Source organism: Haliotis asinina, chromosome 16, assembly GCF_037392515.1.
Source record: "Haliotis asinina isolate JCU_RB_2024 chromosome 16, JCU_Hal_asi_v2, whole genome shotgun sequence".
In the NCBI taxonomy this organism is placed as follows: Eukaryota; Metazoa; Mollusca; class Gastropoda; order Lepetellida; family Haliotidae; genus Haliotis; species Haliotis asinina.
Genome location: NC_090295.1, coordinates 2,834,124 through 2,855,462, shown reverse-complemented (window position 1 = coordinate 2,855,462; position 21,339 = coordinate 2,834,124). Strand labels below are relative to the sequence as shown.

Genomic DNA, 21,339 nt, shown 5'->3' with positions numbered 1-21,339 from the left:
ATTCAAAACAATATTTCCGACTATCAGTCACTATAGCCAGCCCTACTTAAAACACAAGAGGTGCTGGGTTTATGCTCCTGTTAATATTTTAATTGACTTTTGACACTCATAGTGCAAAATCTATTTGTGGAAGCGAGGCCAGATCTCTGTGGCACCAAGATATGCCTCACTGAGAGTCATCCATGAAGATCTGGGTTAGAATTGGTCCCCAACCGATGGGATCGGGTGGATAACTGTATGGTCAAATGACATGCCCAATAGTGTTCATAGATGCTAACGATGTTGATCACTGGATTATCCGGTCTTCACCCCATTATTTACCGACCAGCAAGCCGAACCAAACCCCCTGACAGCCTTAACCCATTACTGTCCAGCAGGGCATGCACCAATTGTAGGTAATTGAACCAGCTGACAGTTGTGGTCACCTGAAAATTATTCATCACCATGACAACACTTGGGCCAACAAGGACATCATTTATTACAGAGACCAATGTTAGTAGTACAGGTGTGAACTCACAGCTTATACATCAGACAGAGGAAAACAAAAGGAAAACTCCTGTATAAACTAGCACTTGTATCCTCCACAGTTTTTATGGCACACCAAGTTCTTTGGAGCGATACCTCACAATCTCAGATCTTAAGCACCACTCTAGCTCGGAACAGATTTATATGTAGGTTTAACATTATCAAACAAACAACTGTGTGTTGTATTGATGGTGATTTTTAGGGACTGATGTTTTTACCCTGCAAAAGACTTTCTTTTGGTCAAATAATCTTCAACACACATGTACATTGAGCCACTGGTAGGACAACTGTAAGAGAGGCAAGTTACCAGTATTAAAGTATTTAGCAAAACAGTTTTGGTTGCTATTACTCAAACATGTAAATGCTCTCTGTGTTTACTGGCTAGACATGTACTGTATCAGCTGGACAACACGGTTGGAGTAGCCATACTCATTGTCATACCTGAAAAGGAAAGAATGCATGAATGCACAATGCCAATAGGAATTAGTCAAAGGCAACATGTATTATTTCTCAGTAAAGGCCAGATTCTTTTACTTCTTGAGCCCCTTCCAGGACTGGAACCTCATCAAGTCATGTACCTAATCACCAGCATACAAAGTCAGCCATCAAACCCACTCAGCGACCATGGTTTCTACTTAAAGGCCTAAGTGCAGAGATGCCAAAAGTTATTTAGACCAATTGACATTTTGGCCAAGAACTGATGCAAAAATTAGTACGGACTTTTTCCAAAGAATTCTCTATTGAATAAACTGTCTAAGACTTTGTTATCAATAATATACTTACAAGAATTAGAAGTAGGTATCCATGTATAGTTTGATAACAAATAAAACGTGATTGAAATTTATTGAGTATGGTACATATGCTGTTCCATAATTAAACATATTTTTCGAAATAAATTCATATATTTTTTTCCTGCAATAGACATTTCCAAATGGCCCTCAGCCAAACAACAATACAAAAATCTGTATTTTGCTGAGGAAGTCTAATCCAGTCTAATAAGAAAACAAGAAAAATGCAGCCTTCACAAGGGAAACTGAATAACAAGCCGTGGATGGATATATATACAGTAGTCAGCAACAAGATCAATCTTTATGACAAGTCAGCTTTGTTGGATCTTGTTTGCTGCTGGATGAGAACTCTCTCATTTCATGACACAAATTTGTTTTTATGAAATAGCACTTAACATGAGTGATTGAGTGAGTTGGGTTTTTATGCCACTTTTAGCAATGTATTCCAGCAACATCACTGCAGGGGACACCAGAAATAGGCTTCACACATTGTACCCATGTGGGGAATCAAACCCAGGGCTTTGGCGTGACAAGCAACTGCCCTTATCCACTAGTCCGACAGTAAACATGAGACAATTAGACTGAGCAAACAAAATTTCAGTTCTCACATTGAAAGATTTTGTTGAGCATGATGCTTTACCCTAAAGTTTGGACCATGCAAACGAATATCTGAAAATAGATTCACACAATCACATTTGTCATAGCTTGAACTAGTGATTAAGAAATTTAGTCTCTTACCATGAAACAAGTTTCACAAAGTTATCGGACAGAGCAATGCCAGCCTTGGCATCAAAGATACTGCTTCTGGCATCCCCAAGGAAGTCTTGCGATACAACATCTTCATCAGTGTATCCAAGGATTCCCTTCATCTCGTTCTCGGAGGCATTCTTGATAACCTCCTTGATCTTTTCATAAGATGCCTAAAACAGACAAAACAAATTAATTTCATAGGAATATGTCATGGTCACTGAAACTGGTCTTCACTCTCATACTGGCCAGGGCCTACATTTTTTAAGCTCCCTCAGAGCTAAGATAGTCGTAAGTGCCATGCATTAATATTAACATGCAACTATCAACTAAGATAGCTTCGAAAATCTATGCCCTCAACTTCACAAACTATAGTTATGTTTACTGTATGAGCACTTACCTGTCTGTAGAGAATTTGACATTTTTGGTCTGATCATAACTACTCATTTAAGTTCAGATGTTGGCACTCAGATTTGTTGGTTGAGCATTTTGACTGCAATAGATTTAATGCTTGCCTGCTTTCCGTCATAATCAGTTATTACCATGGAGCAGACTGTCTAAAGTAAGTAACAATAGGACGTTCCACGCATGTTATGTCGCTGACTGTTCATGGCATAAAATCCATGCATGAAATTAACTTGTGAGCTTTTGCATTCAATAGTGCAACTGATGGCAGACATATATTACAATGTATTACAAAGGGTTAAAGAGTTCATGGTACATAGAACTCAGTATGTTAGTGGCTATCAATCTTCTTTTCTCTCAACCTCCACTGGAGCTGCACAGTTCACAGTTCACCCTTATTCTTCATTTTGTATGTCAATGACTGTTACTTAAATGACATGTTCACTGTGAAATTCACAGATGACGCTACTGTTAATGGCCTAATTTCTGACTCCGAACATACCTATTATCAAGACATCATAAGTTTTTGATCTTGGCATAAAGACAATTTTCTTTTTCTGAATGTAAAGAAAACTAAGGAAATTGTAGTTGATTTTCAGAGGAAAAACAGAACTGTACACCCTCGTATAATTGATAGTGCAGAAATTGAAAGAGTGGACCATTATTGGAATGTCAGTATTGTTTTAGATTAAAAACTTTTATTCAAAACACATCAATCATATTTACAAAAAAGGCCAACAGCGACCTTTTCTCTTTGCTGCTTAAAAAACTTCTGAACCATAAAGACCGTTTTTATACAAAATGTGGGTACCAACAATTGCTTATATTGGTATGCTGGTCTGTCTGCTTGTATCAAAAACAAATGTTTTCAAAATTGTTAATTCTGCTAGCAAAATTCCTGGAGTGTCTTTCGAGTTTGTCTGGATACTGCTTTCGATTACCTTCACTTAAAACAGAGCTTGACAGTCCTTCATGCATTTGTAGCTAGCATTTGTATTATTAATTCATCAAATGTTAGGGGATAGTCATCATGCATACGACAACCACTAATTTAGCCTCTGTACCTTTGTTTTAATTATCATCAACATTCATTTGTGCTTGTAATTATTGTGTATATTTTTGGTTAAATATGTATATATTTACTATGAGACTGATCCAGACACTGCTTTGAATACATACCCCCTTCTCCAGTCTGACGGTGAGATCAACAACTGATACATCAGCGACTGGGACACGGAAAGCCATTCCGGTCAACTTGCTGGAAGAAAATGTAAAAAAATTACTTTCCACACACTTTAAACGGTCACAGTGAGTTCCAGGATGAAACAAGTCATGCAATAAACAACTAACAGTGTTTCTCCTGGCATGTTTTACCGCTGGACATTGTGAGCGACTAGCATTTGAATTACTAGTCATTTGTGAATTCTAATGGTTGAGTGATCACATATTTCATTGTGCACATTGTCATCTTTTATCCTAACAACCTATCAAAAATGTAGAGTTAATGCAGGGCATCAATGCAGCTATTTTTATCCTGGGGCTTTCCAAAACTGCTATTTTTCATTTGAGAACTCCATGCTGCCATTGTAAAAACATAATCCTTTTAGAGGAGAAATAAAACTGACAGGAGTAATTACAAAATTAGTTTTTGCCAAAAATGATAACAGGGAGCCTTTGAAATTACAGGACACACTTTGAACTGGTGAAAGTGTGGTACATGCTGGATAACAGAAACACTGTAATTATTTCTAGAGAGACTGTCTACTGTTGTGATAGTACAGTCCTAGTGAAAAACACAGATGATACTGCTTAAATATTAATTGTTATAGTTCTAGGAACCATCCTCATTCTCAGGACTAAACACTGATTGTATTTGGTCCAGAAAATGATACAGTGTGATAATCAACCAAATAACTGAGGTACCATTGAAACTGATGCCTAAATTTATTAAACCACATCAATGTAATTTTAGTGAGCGAGTGAGTTTAGTTTCATGCCAGACTCAGCAATATTAAAGCTACATGTCGGTGGTCTATAGATCATCAAGACTGGACAAAAGAATCCAGTGATCAACAGCATGAGCACCGATCTGTGCAATGGGGACCGATGACAACCAATTCAGGTAATCATAACAAAGAGGAACAATTCTTCTGATTAATCAACAACGTGACACCAAAGTATTTACCCTAAGAGCTCTGGGATCACTTTGCCGACTGCCTTGGCAGCTCCAGTTGATGAAGGGATGATGTTCTGGGCTGCACCACGGCCCCCACGCCAGTCCTATGATAGAGCAAGTAAGTGAGCAAGTGTGTGTGGTTTTACATGGCTTTTAGCAATATTACAACAATGTAACAGTGGGGAACACTAAGCTTCACACGTAGGAAGAAATCGAACCTGGGTCTCCAATGTGACATCTTTGGTATCTCCAAAAGGCACCAGTGCACCACTAGAACAATCTATGTGTCAAGTTTGGTGAAGAAATAGTGAACGATTTTAGAGTTCTGCTCCGTAAAAAAGATAAATGTGCACGGATGAGCGGGCGCACGGACAGGGTGCATTTTTATACCCCCGCAAAACGCGTTGCGGGGATAATAATAATAATGCAAGTGATTTTGAAGTAGACATACTGGCCATTACTAATCTGCTGAATTATTGTAACCATTATTTATGCATCATGTGAACATATTTGTAAGACACTTCTCCTTATACAGCTATACTCCATCATAGTGAATGAGTTTTATGTTGCTTAGAGTAATCTGCCATGGGTAAAATAAACCTGGAAATGATGAACTATTCACCACATGCCATCATGCAGCTTCTAAAATAAAAAAATTCTGAGAAAATGTTAATTCAGATTTGGAAAAAACCTACACCAGAAAGGCCTTAGCATTAGAGACATTTAAAAGTCACAAAATTTTGTATGCAAATCCCAAAGTCACATTCATTAGGTCACAGAAACGGCTAATGTGTTCTTCAAAGATTCAGTCTTCTTTAATACAGCAGGAATGTGGAATGTGGACTGAGTAAAGACTAAGATCCTACAAGCATTGGGATTTACACTAAACAAAGTTTTCAGGTCAGACAGCTCAGGAAACGATGGTTATCCTCCATAATGACAGTACCTTTGAACTGGGTCCATCTACGGTCTTCTGTGTTGCAGTGTAAGCATGCACTGTTGTCATCAGACCCTCAACAATACCGAAATTGTCATTGATGACCTTGGCGAGGGGAGCAAGACAGTTGGTTGTACAGGAGGCATTGCTGACAATGTTCAGATCGGGTGTGTACTGAGTGTGGTTGACTCCCATCACAAACATTGGAGCATCAGCGGACGGGGCGGAAATGATGACCTTCTTGGCACCACCCTTGAAGTGAGCCTGGACAAACAAAACATACAGAGTCTTGGTTGATTAAAAGGATAATACAGATTAGTACAAGCATGTTGTACCTGAAAACTTGCATTTATATGATAATTCTAAATAGGAGTGAAAAACTAAATGCATGAGTAAATCTACACACATAGACGTTACTTGTTGACAAAATCTGCTGAGGAAGGTAAAAGTAACTAATCAATCAGCGAGTTAACGGCTAATCCTTTGATCAATGTTTGTTTGGCAACACAACTGATAATTCCTCTTGCTGCACTTACATGCACATATTACATAACATGAAATGTATCTGCAGCATCAGACCTTGATTCATAATGTAGAGAGTTTACTTCGGACATGAGAAATGGGAAATGGAAACCTTTGTCGGGTAATCTGATGGTGTTAACACTGATTATACCTGTAATAAATTCATTAACTGACAAACTAGTGAATGATGACAAATAACCTGTGCAGGTTTATACTATCAAACCCAGATTACAGCAAGGGGAAAATTTTTTTAATTGTCTACAAACACCTTTGGGCCAACACTGTTTTGAGGATACGAACGGAACTTCATTGTCACATAAGATATGAAAAGTTTTTGATCTAAGAAAATTTTCCTAGCAAATGGCATAGTGGAAGTTGTTTGTTTATGGATTCAAATAAATCAAATGTGTATTTGTATTATCATAGGTAATAGATCTGGGGCGTAGCTCCAATCATGAGAAGCCCCAGCATACACAGGATTTTTACTATGAAAGTTGGGTCAACCCTCAGTACTATCTAAATATAAAGCTTTGCAATCTATTTAAATTGTTTTATTCTGCCTAAAATAATGATGAAAGCCGTGTTCTGGCTTGCTGCAAGGATCTGTATACATCATGCACTTGATTTATTAGTTTTGAATTCACAAAAGCTGCAAAGTGCTTGAGCACAACACAGAAAAATCAACACTGCAATGAGGGTAGAACAGGTATAAGCATCATCATCAGCTTATGGTGAGTCAGGGAGTTAAAATCGGCAATATTTCAGTCATATCGTGACTAAAACAAGCTGTAAATTCACCATGAATAGATGTAAATTGTAAAACCTGGCAAAAAGTAAAAACAAGAAGAATGTCAGAAATTTAGAAGGAAAACTAGCATCTGTCTCAAAAATTTGATTTCAAATGTGGACAAGACAGGATAAAGATGGGCTATAGATTGCAAACAACTGAAGGTAGATCACCATACTAGGGACCATCGAGACTTAGAGTACCATTGCTCCCTTCATCGACCCTACCTGAATTTACACCATCCCTTCAGTTGTTAGCAGTTTAGAGATATCTCGCTAAACATTGAAAATACACATATGTTACGATTAAAAGCAATGGAAAGTTTGAATGTACTTGGAATGTTTTGGGACTTATGTAGCCTCTCAGGAGGACAATAATATTACTGTACTTTAACCCCCATTGAGGATACAAACTTACAATCATAAAATATTTATCTATTTACAAATCAGTTAACAAATCTAACTCTTTAAAAAATGCAATAATTAAATGAGAACTAACACCGTCAGCACATGCTGACCCAGCCAAGGGAGGCAACTTACAGAAGCCTTCTCCTTTGCGGTGAACACTCCAGTGGACTCCACTACATACTCTGCTCCATTTTCAGACCATGGGATCTCTGCTGGGTCACGCCTACAAGATACGAAACGTGTGTTTACATGAACAATGACGCAGCAATGGCTTCTGACAAAAAATCAAAACCAGCTGACCAAAATATAGATGTATCATTGCTATCAATTAAAATGCTATCTGCTAATGGATTCAAATGGGCTGTCGCGTAATCACAACATGAGTGAATGAGCTTAGTTTTAAGCCATACTTAGCAATATTCCATATTGCAGTGGTCTGTAAATACCAGACAACTCATCAACAGCATGAGGATCGATTTATGCATTTGAGATCAAGTGACATGAGCCAACCTAATCAGTGAGCCAACATGGCTTACTGAAGATCTATTCCAACCTTGATCTTCATGAGTAGATAAATAAGGAAAGACAACATTTTGAGATTTGGAAGTCATATTTCTGTCTGAGGTAATTTTTTTACCCCTATGCTGACAATGACTGAGACCACATCGATATCAAAATTAATGTATAACCTCACATGATATAATCTTGCACATAATATTTTGGGAACTAGATAAGTGCTGACATAGAGTCAGGAATTTTGAATAGTGCAAAAACATTACAATGATTATTGGAAGTTAAAAATGTTTTCTGTTTTCTTACATGCTGTAAACCGCAATGGAACTTCCATTGACGATCAGTTTGCTTCCATCTGATGACACCTCTCCCTTGAAACGTCCATGAGTTGAGTCATATTTGAACATGTATACCTACATGACAAAACAAATTAAAGAGCAAATATGAACATTGTTTGTTACAATAACATTTTGACAAATCATCACATTTTACAAGCAAAGCACAAAGTGTCAGCATCTTTACTTCAAATATTCTCTACATGTTGAAAGGAAACATTTCAAAAAGGAGTATATTTTACATACTTTGACATGCCAGTGAGTGAGTGAGCGTGTGAGCGAACAGTTTTACACCACTTTTAGAAATATCCCAGCAATATCATGGTAGGGTACCACACAACTGTGCCTATGTGTGGTAAATACACTGGACACTTAGTGCCACATGCAAATGCTACCCTAGTGTTTTCGTTTGTTGGAGGTCAATGATGAGGCAGAAAATTTGTAAAAAGGAAACTATTTTCAACTTGTTCCTTATTTCAACAAACGTTCAAGGCCAAAAGCGGAAGGGATGAGGTTAGTCTGTTACTAGGGTTCAAATTAGGATTTGAAACCAACTTGCACCAGGTGTTATCGATAACCTTGTTGCGTAACACTAAACCTGGATGCAACGGCTAGTCAAAATAAAGCTATACGTAAAGCTTCGGGTTTGGTATTCATGCTTAAGAATATCATAACTAATTATTTAGAGTGTGATCACTTCATAAAATTTGATAACATGAATGGTAACAGTATTCATTAACACTTTGTTTAGTTCAGGGTGTTACGGGATGCAGGATTCCTGCGTATTGGATGCAGAAATTTGATGAAGGACCCCTAAACTAAAATCCAGTGCATCCTTATGGATGCAATATTTGAAAATCATTTAACAAAAGATTTCACAAGTGATATGTATGGCTGTTTATTTCGCAAATACAGTGGCTTTCGACTCACTAATATGATGCAACAATGGGAAATACCTCAGTTTTCGAGGCTTTGTATGAATAACATGATGCGATTCGTTTTATGGCAGGTGTAGTTCGAGAGCTTTAAACATAAAAAATCATTGTACCCTTGCCAAGAGCATTCTTGCTGTTGTAAGAAGTAATGCTAATGGATAATTATTGGTTTCTAAAGACCCAAACAAATATGCCATGAGTCCCCTGGACACCCAGTTTTGAGGAGCTATGTAAAACCCTGGTCTAGATATCAGAGTCCGTGTAATTCCTCAGTCTGTTTGTCAGCTGAAGTCTGAGTTCTCTGAAGTGCAGAATATGAACATACACTGGGGGCAAGTTAGGATAAATATGGGCAGGCGTTTGGCAGATTCAGATTGAACATGCTTCAGTCCACTTCTGAAATTGTTATCTGTATGTTTGTTTAAGTTTACCATATAATCAAGTGAGATGAAAGGGTCGTTCACTGCAACAACGGGTACGTTGGCATCAATACATGCCCGTAGAACCAGACGACCGATACGGCCAAATCTGAAAAATATAAGGACACAGAGATAATACAACTGCAATTAAAAAGTGCATCCACAAAACAAGGCATCCACAAAATTGTGATTGATTCAGGGAGTTTTGACCTATCTTTGAACAGAATTTTGATCTCACAGAGACAAATATGCATATGCAATCAAGCGCAAAAGTGCATTTTTACAGGTTTCACATAATGCCAAATAAAATAATGTAATAAATGAATAAAACTGATATTTTATACTTATCCTGACTCATGCTTATTATGCTTATCTCTTCCCTCTTTGGGAAGATAGTGGAACACTTGAAATCCCTTGAAGTTCTGTGAAGATGAAGTGGAAGTACAACATACTCACCCACTGGGAGCCTCCCTTTCCTGCCATTATTGTCACATGACCCTCCATGCTTGCCACTGTTCCCAAATCTCATAATCCCGACATGAGAATTTAAGTGAATTCAGCGTGCCTGAGAAAGGCAGTTAGGAGAACTTGATGCCATGAGTTAGGATACGTATAAAATATCAATTTTATTCAGAAAATTACATATTTTTCCTTATCCTGACTCATGCTTACAGAATCAAACGGAAACAGTGGTGGTTCAGGCCACGCTTAATTCTGATGACTGCCAAATAAATATGTTCAGTATTTCCCGCTTTACAGGAACTATAAAGGCAACAGTTTGATGGTGTGCTTCCAATATTCGTCTGTGGAACGGGGGTATCACATCCAGTTGAACGTGTCTTCTCTTGAAGCATTCGTTGACAGGAACGTGACGATATCAGCTAGCGTCTTGTTATTGTGTAATGTGACCCTTCTTCATGTACAAGCATCTTCATTTTGAGTACAGGGTCACAATCACTCATGCCAGGCTGTTCAAGACATGCGCATGGACACCCAACCATAATTTTCCACAGAGAATCTTTGCCTCAGCAAGTAACTTGATAAAAGGGTGAATGAGGCCCTAACTGATGAATGCCAGTAACGTCCTTTGTGGTGATGTCCCTAGGTTGTGATGGCAACCATAGTGTTTGATTTCCAAGAGCAGCCCTCCATTATAGTTGATAAAGAGCAGTTTCCATGTTGACGCCAATGAAGTTCATGTATTTCTGTCATCCATGCTGCTGTAGCTTGGGCGAGTAGAAACAGCATTTTCTGTATCAATAATTCAAGCGATGCTCAGTCTTGTGACTCACAGATATCACTTGTGAGGTGTCATAGTACGACATTCAAGTCCCAAGCCGGAGCCATAAATCTGTGTTGTTGGTCTTCCAGCTCAAACACGTGTAGTAAGGCGAGTAGTTCAGGTACTTTAGTCAGCTTGATCCCCGTTTCCATGGTGACCACAGAGCTGAGTGCTGCCAAGCATGCTGAGAGTGTAGAACCTCTCAGTCCTCTGGTATGTCGTAGATGACAAAGATTGTCTGCTATTTGAGGATGTGTGGCCTTCATTGCAGTGAAGCCTTTCTTTCTGGCATATGTTTCAAACTGCATCCACTTATTGTTGTATAATGTGTGGGTAGATCTACGTAGAGCTAGGGTAGATCTATGAAGAGCTAGGGTGGCTGCCTTTGCCGCTCTAGTAGAATATCCTTGATGTTTCAAGCAGGCTATCATACAATCCATACGTGAAGTTGGAACGATGTAGGATTGTCGTGTGCTTGTTTGGAGTGTAGATGGACGAGCAGGTTCTTCCACTCAGGTAGTTGCAGAGTTAGTTGTTGTAGCTGCCCAAGCTAACGGATCCGGCACTGGAGATACAAATGTTGGTATCTGCTTGTTGAACCTTCTGGCAAATAGGTCTATTTGCAGAGATGCGTACGTCTGAATGATGAATCAAAACACCTCGTGATTTAGCATCCATTCTGTAGGAACTTTTAGTAAAGCTGTTGGTTGTCGAGGGCGTGACAGTGTGTCACATGACGTTGCGTGCACCTGGGATGTGACAAGCCTACATGTGGAGGTTTCATCTCCGGGAGGTTGATATGCTCGTTCAGATTCAAATCGTTGTTTAGATGAGCACCCCAACCTTGCAGTGACTCATCTACATAGATGGTTGCTGTAGACCAACTCTAGTAAATAGGTCCTTGCGCAGACATTCAATCGGTGAGTCCACCATAGTAGATATGGTCTCAAGTTGTCTGGCAGAGCAATCCGATCTAACATGTTGAGATGCTGAATCAGGAACTGTTGTAATGGGCATAGTTGTAGACGTCCTCGTCTGGTCAAATCCTGTGCTGATATCAGCAGATCCAGTAGACATTGCTACTGTGGTAGTAGTAACAGAGAGAGTACAGATTGTTCTATCATGGTTTGAATTTTGACCCACCGATCCTCTGGGACGACGATGTGGTTCAAAAGGGTGATGAATCAAATCCCAAGGAATTAATGATCTTGCTATGGTTCTAATTCTGTTTTTGTGAGACTCACAAGTCATCCGAGATGAGTTAGCAGCCTGACAGTGAAATCTAACTGTAGTCGGAGTTGACTTGTCTAGTGATGCACTTGAATGCCATCATCCAGGAAAAAGGCCCTGCGAAGTCCCCTCCGATATTGGTAGGTGACTATTGGCTTGGTGACCTGAGTAAATAGTTACGGGTCAAAAGACATTCCAAACAGCAGAACCATCCACTGGTGGTGCTCACTGCTGGATAGGAAACGTGTATTTCCTGGAGTCTGGATATATCAGAATGTGTAGGTAGGCATCTTGTCGATCGATGCTGGCTAGATTATATGTTGGACAGATGAGATGCCGCAGTTGTGGTGGAAGGATCATTCTGCACTGTTCTGGTTTCAGTAGATAATCCTTGTTGAACTCTCCATATTGTATACAAGTTGGTATTTTCCTTGGATACCAAGAATTGGGGAGTAGAATCCACATGTAGTTTTTTGACTGTGCATTTCTGTAGAAGAGATGATATGGTGTTGGCTAGTTTGTCTTGTTGATCCCTGGTGTACACTAAGAGTGCTGGCTCTCTTATGAGCAGTGGGGTTGCCTGTAGTGGGATTTTGTAGCCACGTCTTTGGATGCTCATGTTCTAATTGTCGTTGAGAAGTCCCCAAATCCCCCAGTAATTTTGTAGATGTCCACCCACTTGTGAAGGTTGTACAACTGGGGGTGGAAGATCTTCAGCGTTATCCTCCTATAGCACCCCTGGCAGGCTGTTCTGTTCCATGGGAGTGCTGGTAGAGTGCCACTGCGAGCATTGTACCATTGAATTTTACTACTGAATATCATGGATGCTGACTAGGGAGCTCAATATATAGGATTAGTAAAGCTGTTGCTCATGATGATGTTTGTAATAAACCTTGCTGACATAGCAGATTCAATCCCAGAGGCTAAATGCTCCGAAATGATTTGCTGATCCCTCTTCTGAGTGGTGAGTGCAGAGAGGATCATCCTTTCTTCTTCATTCTCTGGTTTGCTGAACTTGTCCTAGAACAGGTGAGTCTGAAGAAGGTACACCAAGTGGTTGCATCCAGCTGAACCAATTGCTTATCCTCCACTTTATAGGATCTGTTGCGAGTCTCAATGATCAGCTTACAAGACTCAACTCTTTCTGGCACTTTCATAAATGGCTCCATGCAATGTAATGGGAATTGACGAGCACTGGTGGCTGGAATGTGTTGTTGTTGATACTTAGTCGCTGTTTGAAAGGCTGTGCACAAAGTTTCCGGGATGGTAGATATTGGCGCAGTCGGTAGAAATGTCAAAGTGTCTATGTCCTCATTACTCATCTTACAGGTGTGACCTTGTTGGAATCCTAGAACGGAGAGGCTAAAACCAATCCATTTGTAATCCATGATGTGATGTCTGAGTCTGAGAAGAAGGCTTCCTCCAGTGATGGAGATTGACGACGCCACCTTTGTCCTTTCACGAGTGGGAACCGATGTCTATGCAGTGATATCCTAGTCTTCCTGACTATATGTATCCCTCTAATGACTAACATTCCGTGAATGCCTTCGCTCATGCCTGCAAGAATCAATATCTGATGAAGATGACGAACGATGACGATGTCTTTCAGGAATGGAGGATGTACACAGAACGCTTGCGACTAACGAAATCCATGAGTGTGAGCACTTGGCGAGTCGATGGAATGAGCATCTATCAACGATAGTGTGACGTAAAGATGGAGCCGAGGGCAATGGTTTCCGTGATGCCTCCTCTTTATCTGACGGACTTGATGCTGTTCGTGAAACGTCACAAACGGCGAATATAATTGCAGCTGCTGACCGGAGTTTCCGTTTGTCTTCAAAACAGTGATCCCTAATGTTCACTATAAGAGTGGTGAATTCATCGTAGATGCGACATTCATCTGGGGGGACTATCTCATCGCTGAATATATTGTAGTTGAAGACTTCAACTTCTTAGGTTCAGATGATCCCGATTCTGACGACGCCCTCTTCTGTGATCTAGATGAAGTCTTACTGCTTTCATGACCATGGCCCTGGGTTATCATTTATATTATGAATGTCAGCTGTTAACAACATACGGTTACTAGATGCCATTTCAACCAAGGTAGACATCACTTGAGACAGCCTACGTTGTTTGTCCTTAGCATGCCTTTGAACAGCATATAAGTGCAATGCAAATTCTGAATCCAATAAATTCTTGCTAAGTTCACAGCAAACAGTGGAAGAACAAATGTTTGCATGAAGGACATACTACAGGCGGATCAACCGTTGACAGTAACAGTTAACAATCCAAAACCTGAATACAATACAATTTAGATTAAAGGACCAAAACATTTGTAAAAAGGTATTGAGACCCAAAGTACCTCTATACATCCTTGTCAGGCGATGAAGGAGAGAGTGACAAGCATGGCTTGTCATGTGACCGTACTGGCGGGAAAGGGAGGCTCCCAGTGGGTGAGAGTATTGTACTCTGCTTCAATTACTGGGATGGAAATAATTCTTGAATTGCCAATGTACATTGGTGGCACATCTGTGGAAGTACAGTGGCACTTGTGAAAATCACCTGCACTGATAATTTTCCCACTATACCAGTTGATTCACTCGTTGATTATTTAAATATAACAAAAGAACATAATTAACAATAGAAAGTCAACTGGACACTGGTACAGAATGATAAACAAATAAGCTTGCCCGACAAAAAAAACCCCACTTGACTGGGGTGTCGGGCAATGGGTTATTTCCATCCCTCAATTAGAAGGGAACTTCAAGAGATTTCAAGTGTTCCACTACCTTCGCATAGGGGGAGGAGAGGAGCATAAATAAGCATGAGTCAGGAAAAGGAAAAACTGTTTTAGTTCCAATTACACCTGTCTAAAATTGAGGGCAGGTAGGTAGGATTTGTTTTTAAGAATTTTTCAGAAATGAAGTACAAACTTACAACACACTTGTCAATGTGACATTGTTTATTCAATCAATTCATGCAACCATTGTTGACTTTCTCTATCAGGATGGCTGATGTCCATTGGTGCCAGGAAGAAATAATGGTATCTGAAAGCTTCTATTGTTGAATGTTCATACCACTTACAAAAATAGGGTTGGCATCAGAATTTAACAGTCTGGTAATCAGAAACCCCTTCATTTTTATAGGCCAAAAAGGATTTCTCAGATACTGATTTAAAAACCATTATCATATTTAAGTATGTGCATCAGTGTAATCTTACTTTAACCCTGTCATCAGTAAGATGTATTTCAATGAGTAAGTTTAGTTTTTCGCCGCACTCAGCAATATTCTGGCTGTATGGAAGCGGTCTGTAAATAATCGAGTTTGGGCCAGACAATCCAGTGATCAACAGCATGAGCATCAATCTGCGCAACTGGGAACCGATGACGTGTCAACCAAGTCAGCTAGCTTCACCACCCGATCCTATCAGTTGCCTTCTACAACAAGCAGTGTCTGCTTTTATGGCAAGCATGGGTTGCTGAAGGCCTATTCTACCCAAGACCTTCAAGGGTCAGATGTATTTCAACCTGCCAAGCTTTCTTTTACATAATAGAAGCTGATTTGAATAATTAAAAGAAAAAAATAAATACATAAAAAGATAAATATTCATCAAGCTGATTTACCTGTTGATCGATCTTTATCATGAAAATAGCTAAAATCTTAAGGGTTGGGGATTGTTACATTCAGAATCAAATCAAAACCAGCGGGTTTTTATCAGCTACTCAATAGAAGTAACCATGGTAACCTATACCAGTTGTTTCAATGTTAGTCATCAATAGCATGAAACTAGATGACGTGAAAGGTTTTACAAATATGAACATTCTGTAAAACGGACAACCTTGTTGGGCTTGAGACAGGGGTAGAATAATCTTACCCGTTGATTCCAACCTTTGGTGCTCCCATTGTTTGTTTAGGGGATGAATGTATTTAAGATTCTGCAATAGATAAAAAACAGTTTCAAACAAATGGAAAACATAACATAGTTAATTGTTCATGATTTACAATATTCAAGAAGAAGGAGAAGGAAAAGAAGAACCGAATGAAAATGCTGCATTCTGGGGATGTACCATGTGGCTTTTAAACAAAGGTAAGCTTGTATACTGTCAAACCTCTCCTGAATGAAAACGAGTCATCTGCACTACTATTACAGAGAGTGTTCTGGCACATTTGTGTCTATACTGTACATACTATACTAATTAGTGAAAATATCTCAACACCAATTTCACCAAAAATTAAATTTTATTTACATATTATGAGAAGCCGCACTAAGCGGACAGGATTCTGAGTCAAGCTTATCTGCTCTTTTTCAGTCAAGCTTATTACCATGATTATGTTCTCTGCTCATTATAATGTGCACACTTAGTGGGGGTGAACAATTTAGCGCTGCAACCATAAACATGATTAATAACTATATACAGTTTCAATATGTTACACACATCAAATATTCCCAGAGGCAATCTACTGATTCATTGAGCTGTTTAATTACTCAGATTATTACTTTTATTGAGGAATTTACCATATGTTACAGTCAAACATGACTAATACATTTTCTGCTGATGTGCTAATTTTGCAGAGGGTGTATTATAATATAACCTGTAAAGGGCGGCATTAGAACATGTGCAATGTTATGAGGCAATATAATTCTTGGAAGTAATGAAGTGCAAGAAAATCTTGGGAAGATCAAGTAGATCACAGGACTGTTAACCTGCAGACATGAGGGCTCCCATTGATGAGCTTGACATACACTGAATGCAATTCTAGATTTCGAACTTAAAATACCTCTTGACTTAAGGATACTAACAAGATCCTGGTTTTGAACTGAGCTTAAGTGGATAAAATCTTAATAGAAAAAATCTGAATAGGCACCATTTGTTCAAAATACCTGATATGTAAATTACCTCATGACAATGACTTTCATGCTTACTTTAAAAAAACTGTTTAAGAATTAACACAGAAAACCGAATTCACTGGTTATCACAATATTGCAAGAATAATCATTAAAGTAATTTCATGTATATCATGTTGCCAGAATGTGTAACCATGGTGACTTATGAACCTTCAGCGATGCTTCCAGTGCCAGCTCACTTGAGGAACACCGAACACAGACACTACGCCAAAACAATTTATAAATATTTGAACTGCTACATCTTGTCCATTATGATTACTTGGGCTACTATGATTTGGTGAACTGAATTGTAATTCATCATTTCATGATCACCAGAATGGAAATTTCGTGAATATTTCAGTAGAATGCTACGCAAGGCCTAAAATCTGATCTGAATGTAGATGCTAGCATATATTCAGTATGTTCACCACATGCTCATCACCACTGTGAACCAGTGTTAAAAATCAAACCGAAAAGAAAACGCAACATAACACCAAATCTGGATTGGGATCAGAATCACAGCCAGGTATTGGTATTATGGGAAACAACCCTCACAAGGAGTGAGTGAGTGAGTTTAGTTTTACGCCACACTCAGCAATATTTCAGCTACATGGCGGTGGTCTGTAAATAATCGAGTCTGGACCAGACAATCCAGTGACCAACAACATGATCACTGATCTGCGCAATTTCTGAACTGATGACATGTGTCAACCAAGTCAGCTAGTCTGACCATCCAATCCTCTTAGTCGTCTCTTACGACAAGCATAGTCACCTTGTATGGCAAGCATGGGTTGCTGAAGTCCTATTCTACCCCGGGACCTTCACGAGTCCCCTCACAAGGAAGTGGAATGTTACCAGGTATTGCGGGGTTTTTATGATGCTTGATTCTTGCGTATTTGTTGCAACAATTTTGGAAAAAGACTCTCAAAATATTACAATACGAGTCAAGCTTGACGTAAGTGTTATGGTTGACTCCCAGAATTCAGGTCAGTAAAATCGATTTGATAAGCAAACAATGATATTTTTCAGTGATAATTTGACTTTCACAGAGCTGTCAGATTATTCCAGAGAAAACAGAGGAGCCTGTAACAGTAATCCTAGCTGTTTGATTCAACTAAACTGTAGTTACATTTGGTGGTGTGACATACACAGTTACATACTGAGAAATGATTAACGCAAATATCATGCCAATGAAGTGCTTTGTTGGAACTCACCTTTGAAAGGGATTACAAAGTTCACAAAAATTGTCAGTAAATAATCTTGCATTTTTCATGCTACTGTCCCAATTAGATATTTTTTCAGTTCCTGTTGAAATCTGCAAGTTACGGTAAATAAATCACAAGTACGATTATTTGTTCAGCATACTGGAGTTTGTTATCAGCTAATCATATAAACAACAAATAGAACACTTAACAATCAAATCTTTGTAAAACATTTACTTTTTGATTTTCACAAAGAGATATTTAATTTTTGTGACTCCCAAATACTGAAAATGACTCCAAAATTCACATACTGTGAGTCACCCATGACTCCCATTTTTCAAAGCCTGTGTTATTAAAACCCTGGTGTTCGTATTATGGCAAACAACCCTCAGAAGGAAATGAAATGTTACAAGAATCTGAGTTAAAGATGTTGCTGTTAGATCTGTGATGCACAATTAAATGACTTTACATGACCTGACCTTGTTGACAAGATGATAAAGGTGACCTGAAGGTTGACCCATTGAGATTATCAAGGTCATGTTTACACAGGCATGTTATTATTCAAGAAATTGTAGGTTGCTGTCCTTTCTTAGCCTATGGCCATCACATACAAAACCAAACCACACACAATTTCAGTGAATGGTGAAATTTACCAAGAACACTTATGTCAATACTGCTTCACACGGAATGACCCAAACAGTAATTACTCCCAGCTAATCTTATTTTACACTGCATAAACACAGAGCTAGAGTAAAGAAGATTGAACTTCATATTTGTTTTGTATTATTCTAAGGTGACACTGATTTCACATATTTTTACTGGGACTCATTTTGTCCTGAAAGACAAAGAATGCAAGTTAGATGATAAAATGATTTACTAGGTGGCTGTGAGATGCAAAATGCAGCATTCATAAGTGCCTTTAATAAAAAATGAAAACAGGTCTATCCCAAACAGGCAAATAAAGAAACAACCACTGACAAATGGATGTTTTTATATAATGAATGCCTCGTGTTTGGATTGATAACATTTTGAAAATCACAAGATGAAATGGGTAATCAGTCCCCAAAAGAACATCAGAATGACGAAACCCTTCATGGAATGACGAAACCCTTCATGGGTGAAACGAAATCAATCAGGCTACTGTCAAATACTTAAGTTAAGTCTTAACAGTTAACTGGGCGATCGATATATCTATGAAGATAAACATTCTTGGGGCAGCTACCTTCAAATTCAAATTGAAATGGAGTTCAAGTGAGATGTGCAGTACTGCCTTCACTGCCCATTACTAACTGAAAGAAAGGAAATTAATACGGTTCTATGGCTGAGACGGACTAATTGTGAACGTGTCGGTATACACGTCATGGAACGTCATTATTTACCATGAGTGAGAGGACGGGCGCACTACCGTCTACACAAATGCAGAGCTTACCCAAGGTCAATGTCATTTTACATTCGTCCTTGACAAGCCGGTCTGCCTTCAAGGGCACTAACAGCAAACGACCGCAAGATAGGCAGTGCCATACACCTTTACAACATATAATACACAAAGACCTCTCATGCAACAATGCTTTTCAGCAATGACCGCACGTAATGCAAAAAAATATCGATGGATTCTTGTCTGGTGTTACTGATTCTTGTATATTGTTCCGTGAAGTTTCAAAAAGACGTTAGTTCATTGCTTGCAGAATAGAAAAGGAATGGGGAATATTGGAAAATGTTAAGATATGAAGTAGACTATAGAAATTAACAAGTTATAATGAGGAAAGAAATCAGTACGCTACCTGTCTGGTTTTGATGTCGGCGAAGAAGGCCAGAATGAAATGCGCAAGTCCGGAAGCAATATTTGTGTGACCTTGCGTTTGCGCACGCACCTGTCGTCTGCTCGTCTCTTTAATGGAGTTCATAGGTTATGACATGCCAAATATGAGCAAACGACAGCGACGAGCAGCGTGCTTGTACAGTGAGCGACAATATCCGTCTATTTACCACATGTGCGGTAGCAGATGAAACCGAATATATGTGATGAAATTATTATGCATCGGGTCTAGAAGGTGGTTTGTCTTACTCAGCAGTTGGTGTTCGCAGCTGTCGAGTGTTACACACAGTTTTCAAAAGCAGGGATTGGGGCAGGCAGGGGCCATGGGCCGTTTTGCACATTAGAATGAAAAAATTGCCTCTTGCCACATAATTTCCACTTGCCTTGATATTTATGACACAATGTTTGATGTTAATGTTTACTGGACTATTTATCGAAGACTGATACATTTCAAAGAACTCTAGCTCTACTTTATCATGATTGTGAAATCTAATAGCTACATTATGAGCAGATATGAAATGAAATCCAACTTTAATTGCAATTTGAAACCGTTAGTGGAAATTATCTAGTAGTCCATGGACAATTAAGATACCATTATTTGATTGTACAAAACGAAAACTGACTTATCCTGGACAACAGGACTTTTTCAGCTCCTGGGAAAGTTCAGTTTTTGTGAGTTTAGCCACTGTCCTGAAGCCTAGGTCTAGTACTGTTGTTATGAGTTGAGCAATCACACAACAATTTAAGATAGTTTTAATAATGGTAGTAGTACAACTGTGCAAAACAAGTATCATTGAATATGGTCAAAAGTCTCGCGTTGGTTATCACATGTAATGGTAATACAATTGTTCTCCCACTAACACATTCCTTGGAATAATAACACATAAGGTAAGTGTTCCTCCTGTTCCCCCATCCCAAATCATATACCTACATTAGTAACAAAACCAAAGACAACAATTACTAGAGGACTCAAAAAAATAACTAGAAGCCCAAAAATTAAGTACAATAAATAGGGGTGCACCACTAAGTGTTACCTCTGTTAATCTACAGAAGAAAGAATATGGGGGAACGGAAGGAAGTCACACATAAAATTCTTTACATAAAATGGACTCTGTAGTGATATGGCATATTCAGACGGTTTCAACTTGCTGACATGGCTCCACCTTCCAGTTCACTCCCAACCTGGGCACTGATCACTTTGCATGTTACCTTGCTTTAAAAAGTCAAAAGCTCAAGCTACATTTTTATCACCTCATTGTAGTTTCATTACCCCAGCTTAATTACAGACAATGGAATGTGGTCAGTGGTAAGCATAGCTTCTGAGCGAGGGTGAACAGGTATTTCAGGGGATATAAATAATATATTTTTAGAATGATTTCAGATTGTTAAATCTGTAGACACATTTATAGATAAATATGTAAGAGATTT

General features: G+C 38.8%; 1 protein-coding gene across 1 annotated transcript; it reads right to left on the bottom strand.

Annotated features, from left to right (window-relative positions):
* Window positions 1-454: 454 nt before the first annotated feature.
* LOC137267572 (uncharacterized) lies at window positions 455-20,204 on the bottom strand. Its single transcript, XM_067802055.1, has 10 exons — window positions 19,877-20,204; window positions 15,883-15,943; window positions 9,509-9,605; window positions 8,114-8,220; window positions 7,427-7,517; window positions 5,588-5,842; window positions 4,651-4,745; window positions 3,645-3,723; window positions 2,052-2,233; window positions 455-966 (listed from the first exon to the last, which is right to left on the bottom strand). Exons 2-10 carry the CDS (start codon window positions 15,909-15,911, stop codon window positions 900-902), a joined length of 1,002 nt encoding a protein of 333 aa, XP_067658156.1. The 5' UTR covers window positions 15,912-15,943; window positions 19,877-20,204; the 3' UTR covers window positions 455-899.
* Window positions 20,205-21,339: the final 1,135 nt, after the last annotated feature.

Coding starts and splice junctions, on each gene's coding strand:
- LOC137267572 (XM_067802055.1), bottom strand. CDS start 15,911: ATGGGAGCACCAAAGGTTGGAATCAACGG. Junction 8,221..9,508: donor TCATCTCACTTGATTATATG/GTAAACTTAAAC, acceptor TTTGTCATGTAG/GTATACATGTTCAAATATGA. Junction 3,724..4,650: donor GTGATCCCAGAGCTCTTAGG/GTAAATACTTTG, acceptor ATTTTCTTCCAG/CAAGTTGACCGGAATGGCTT.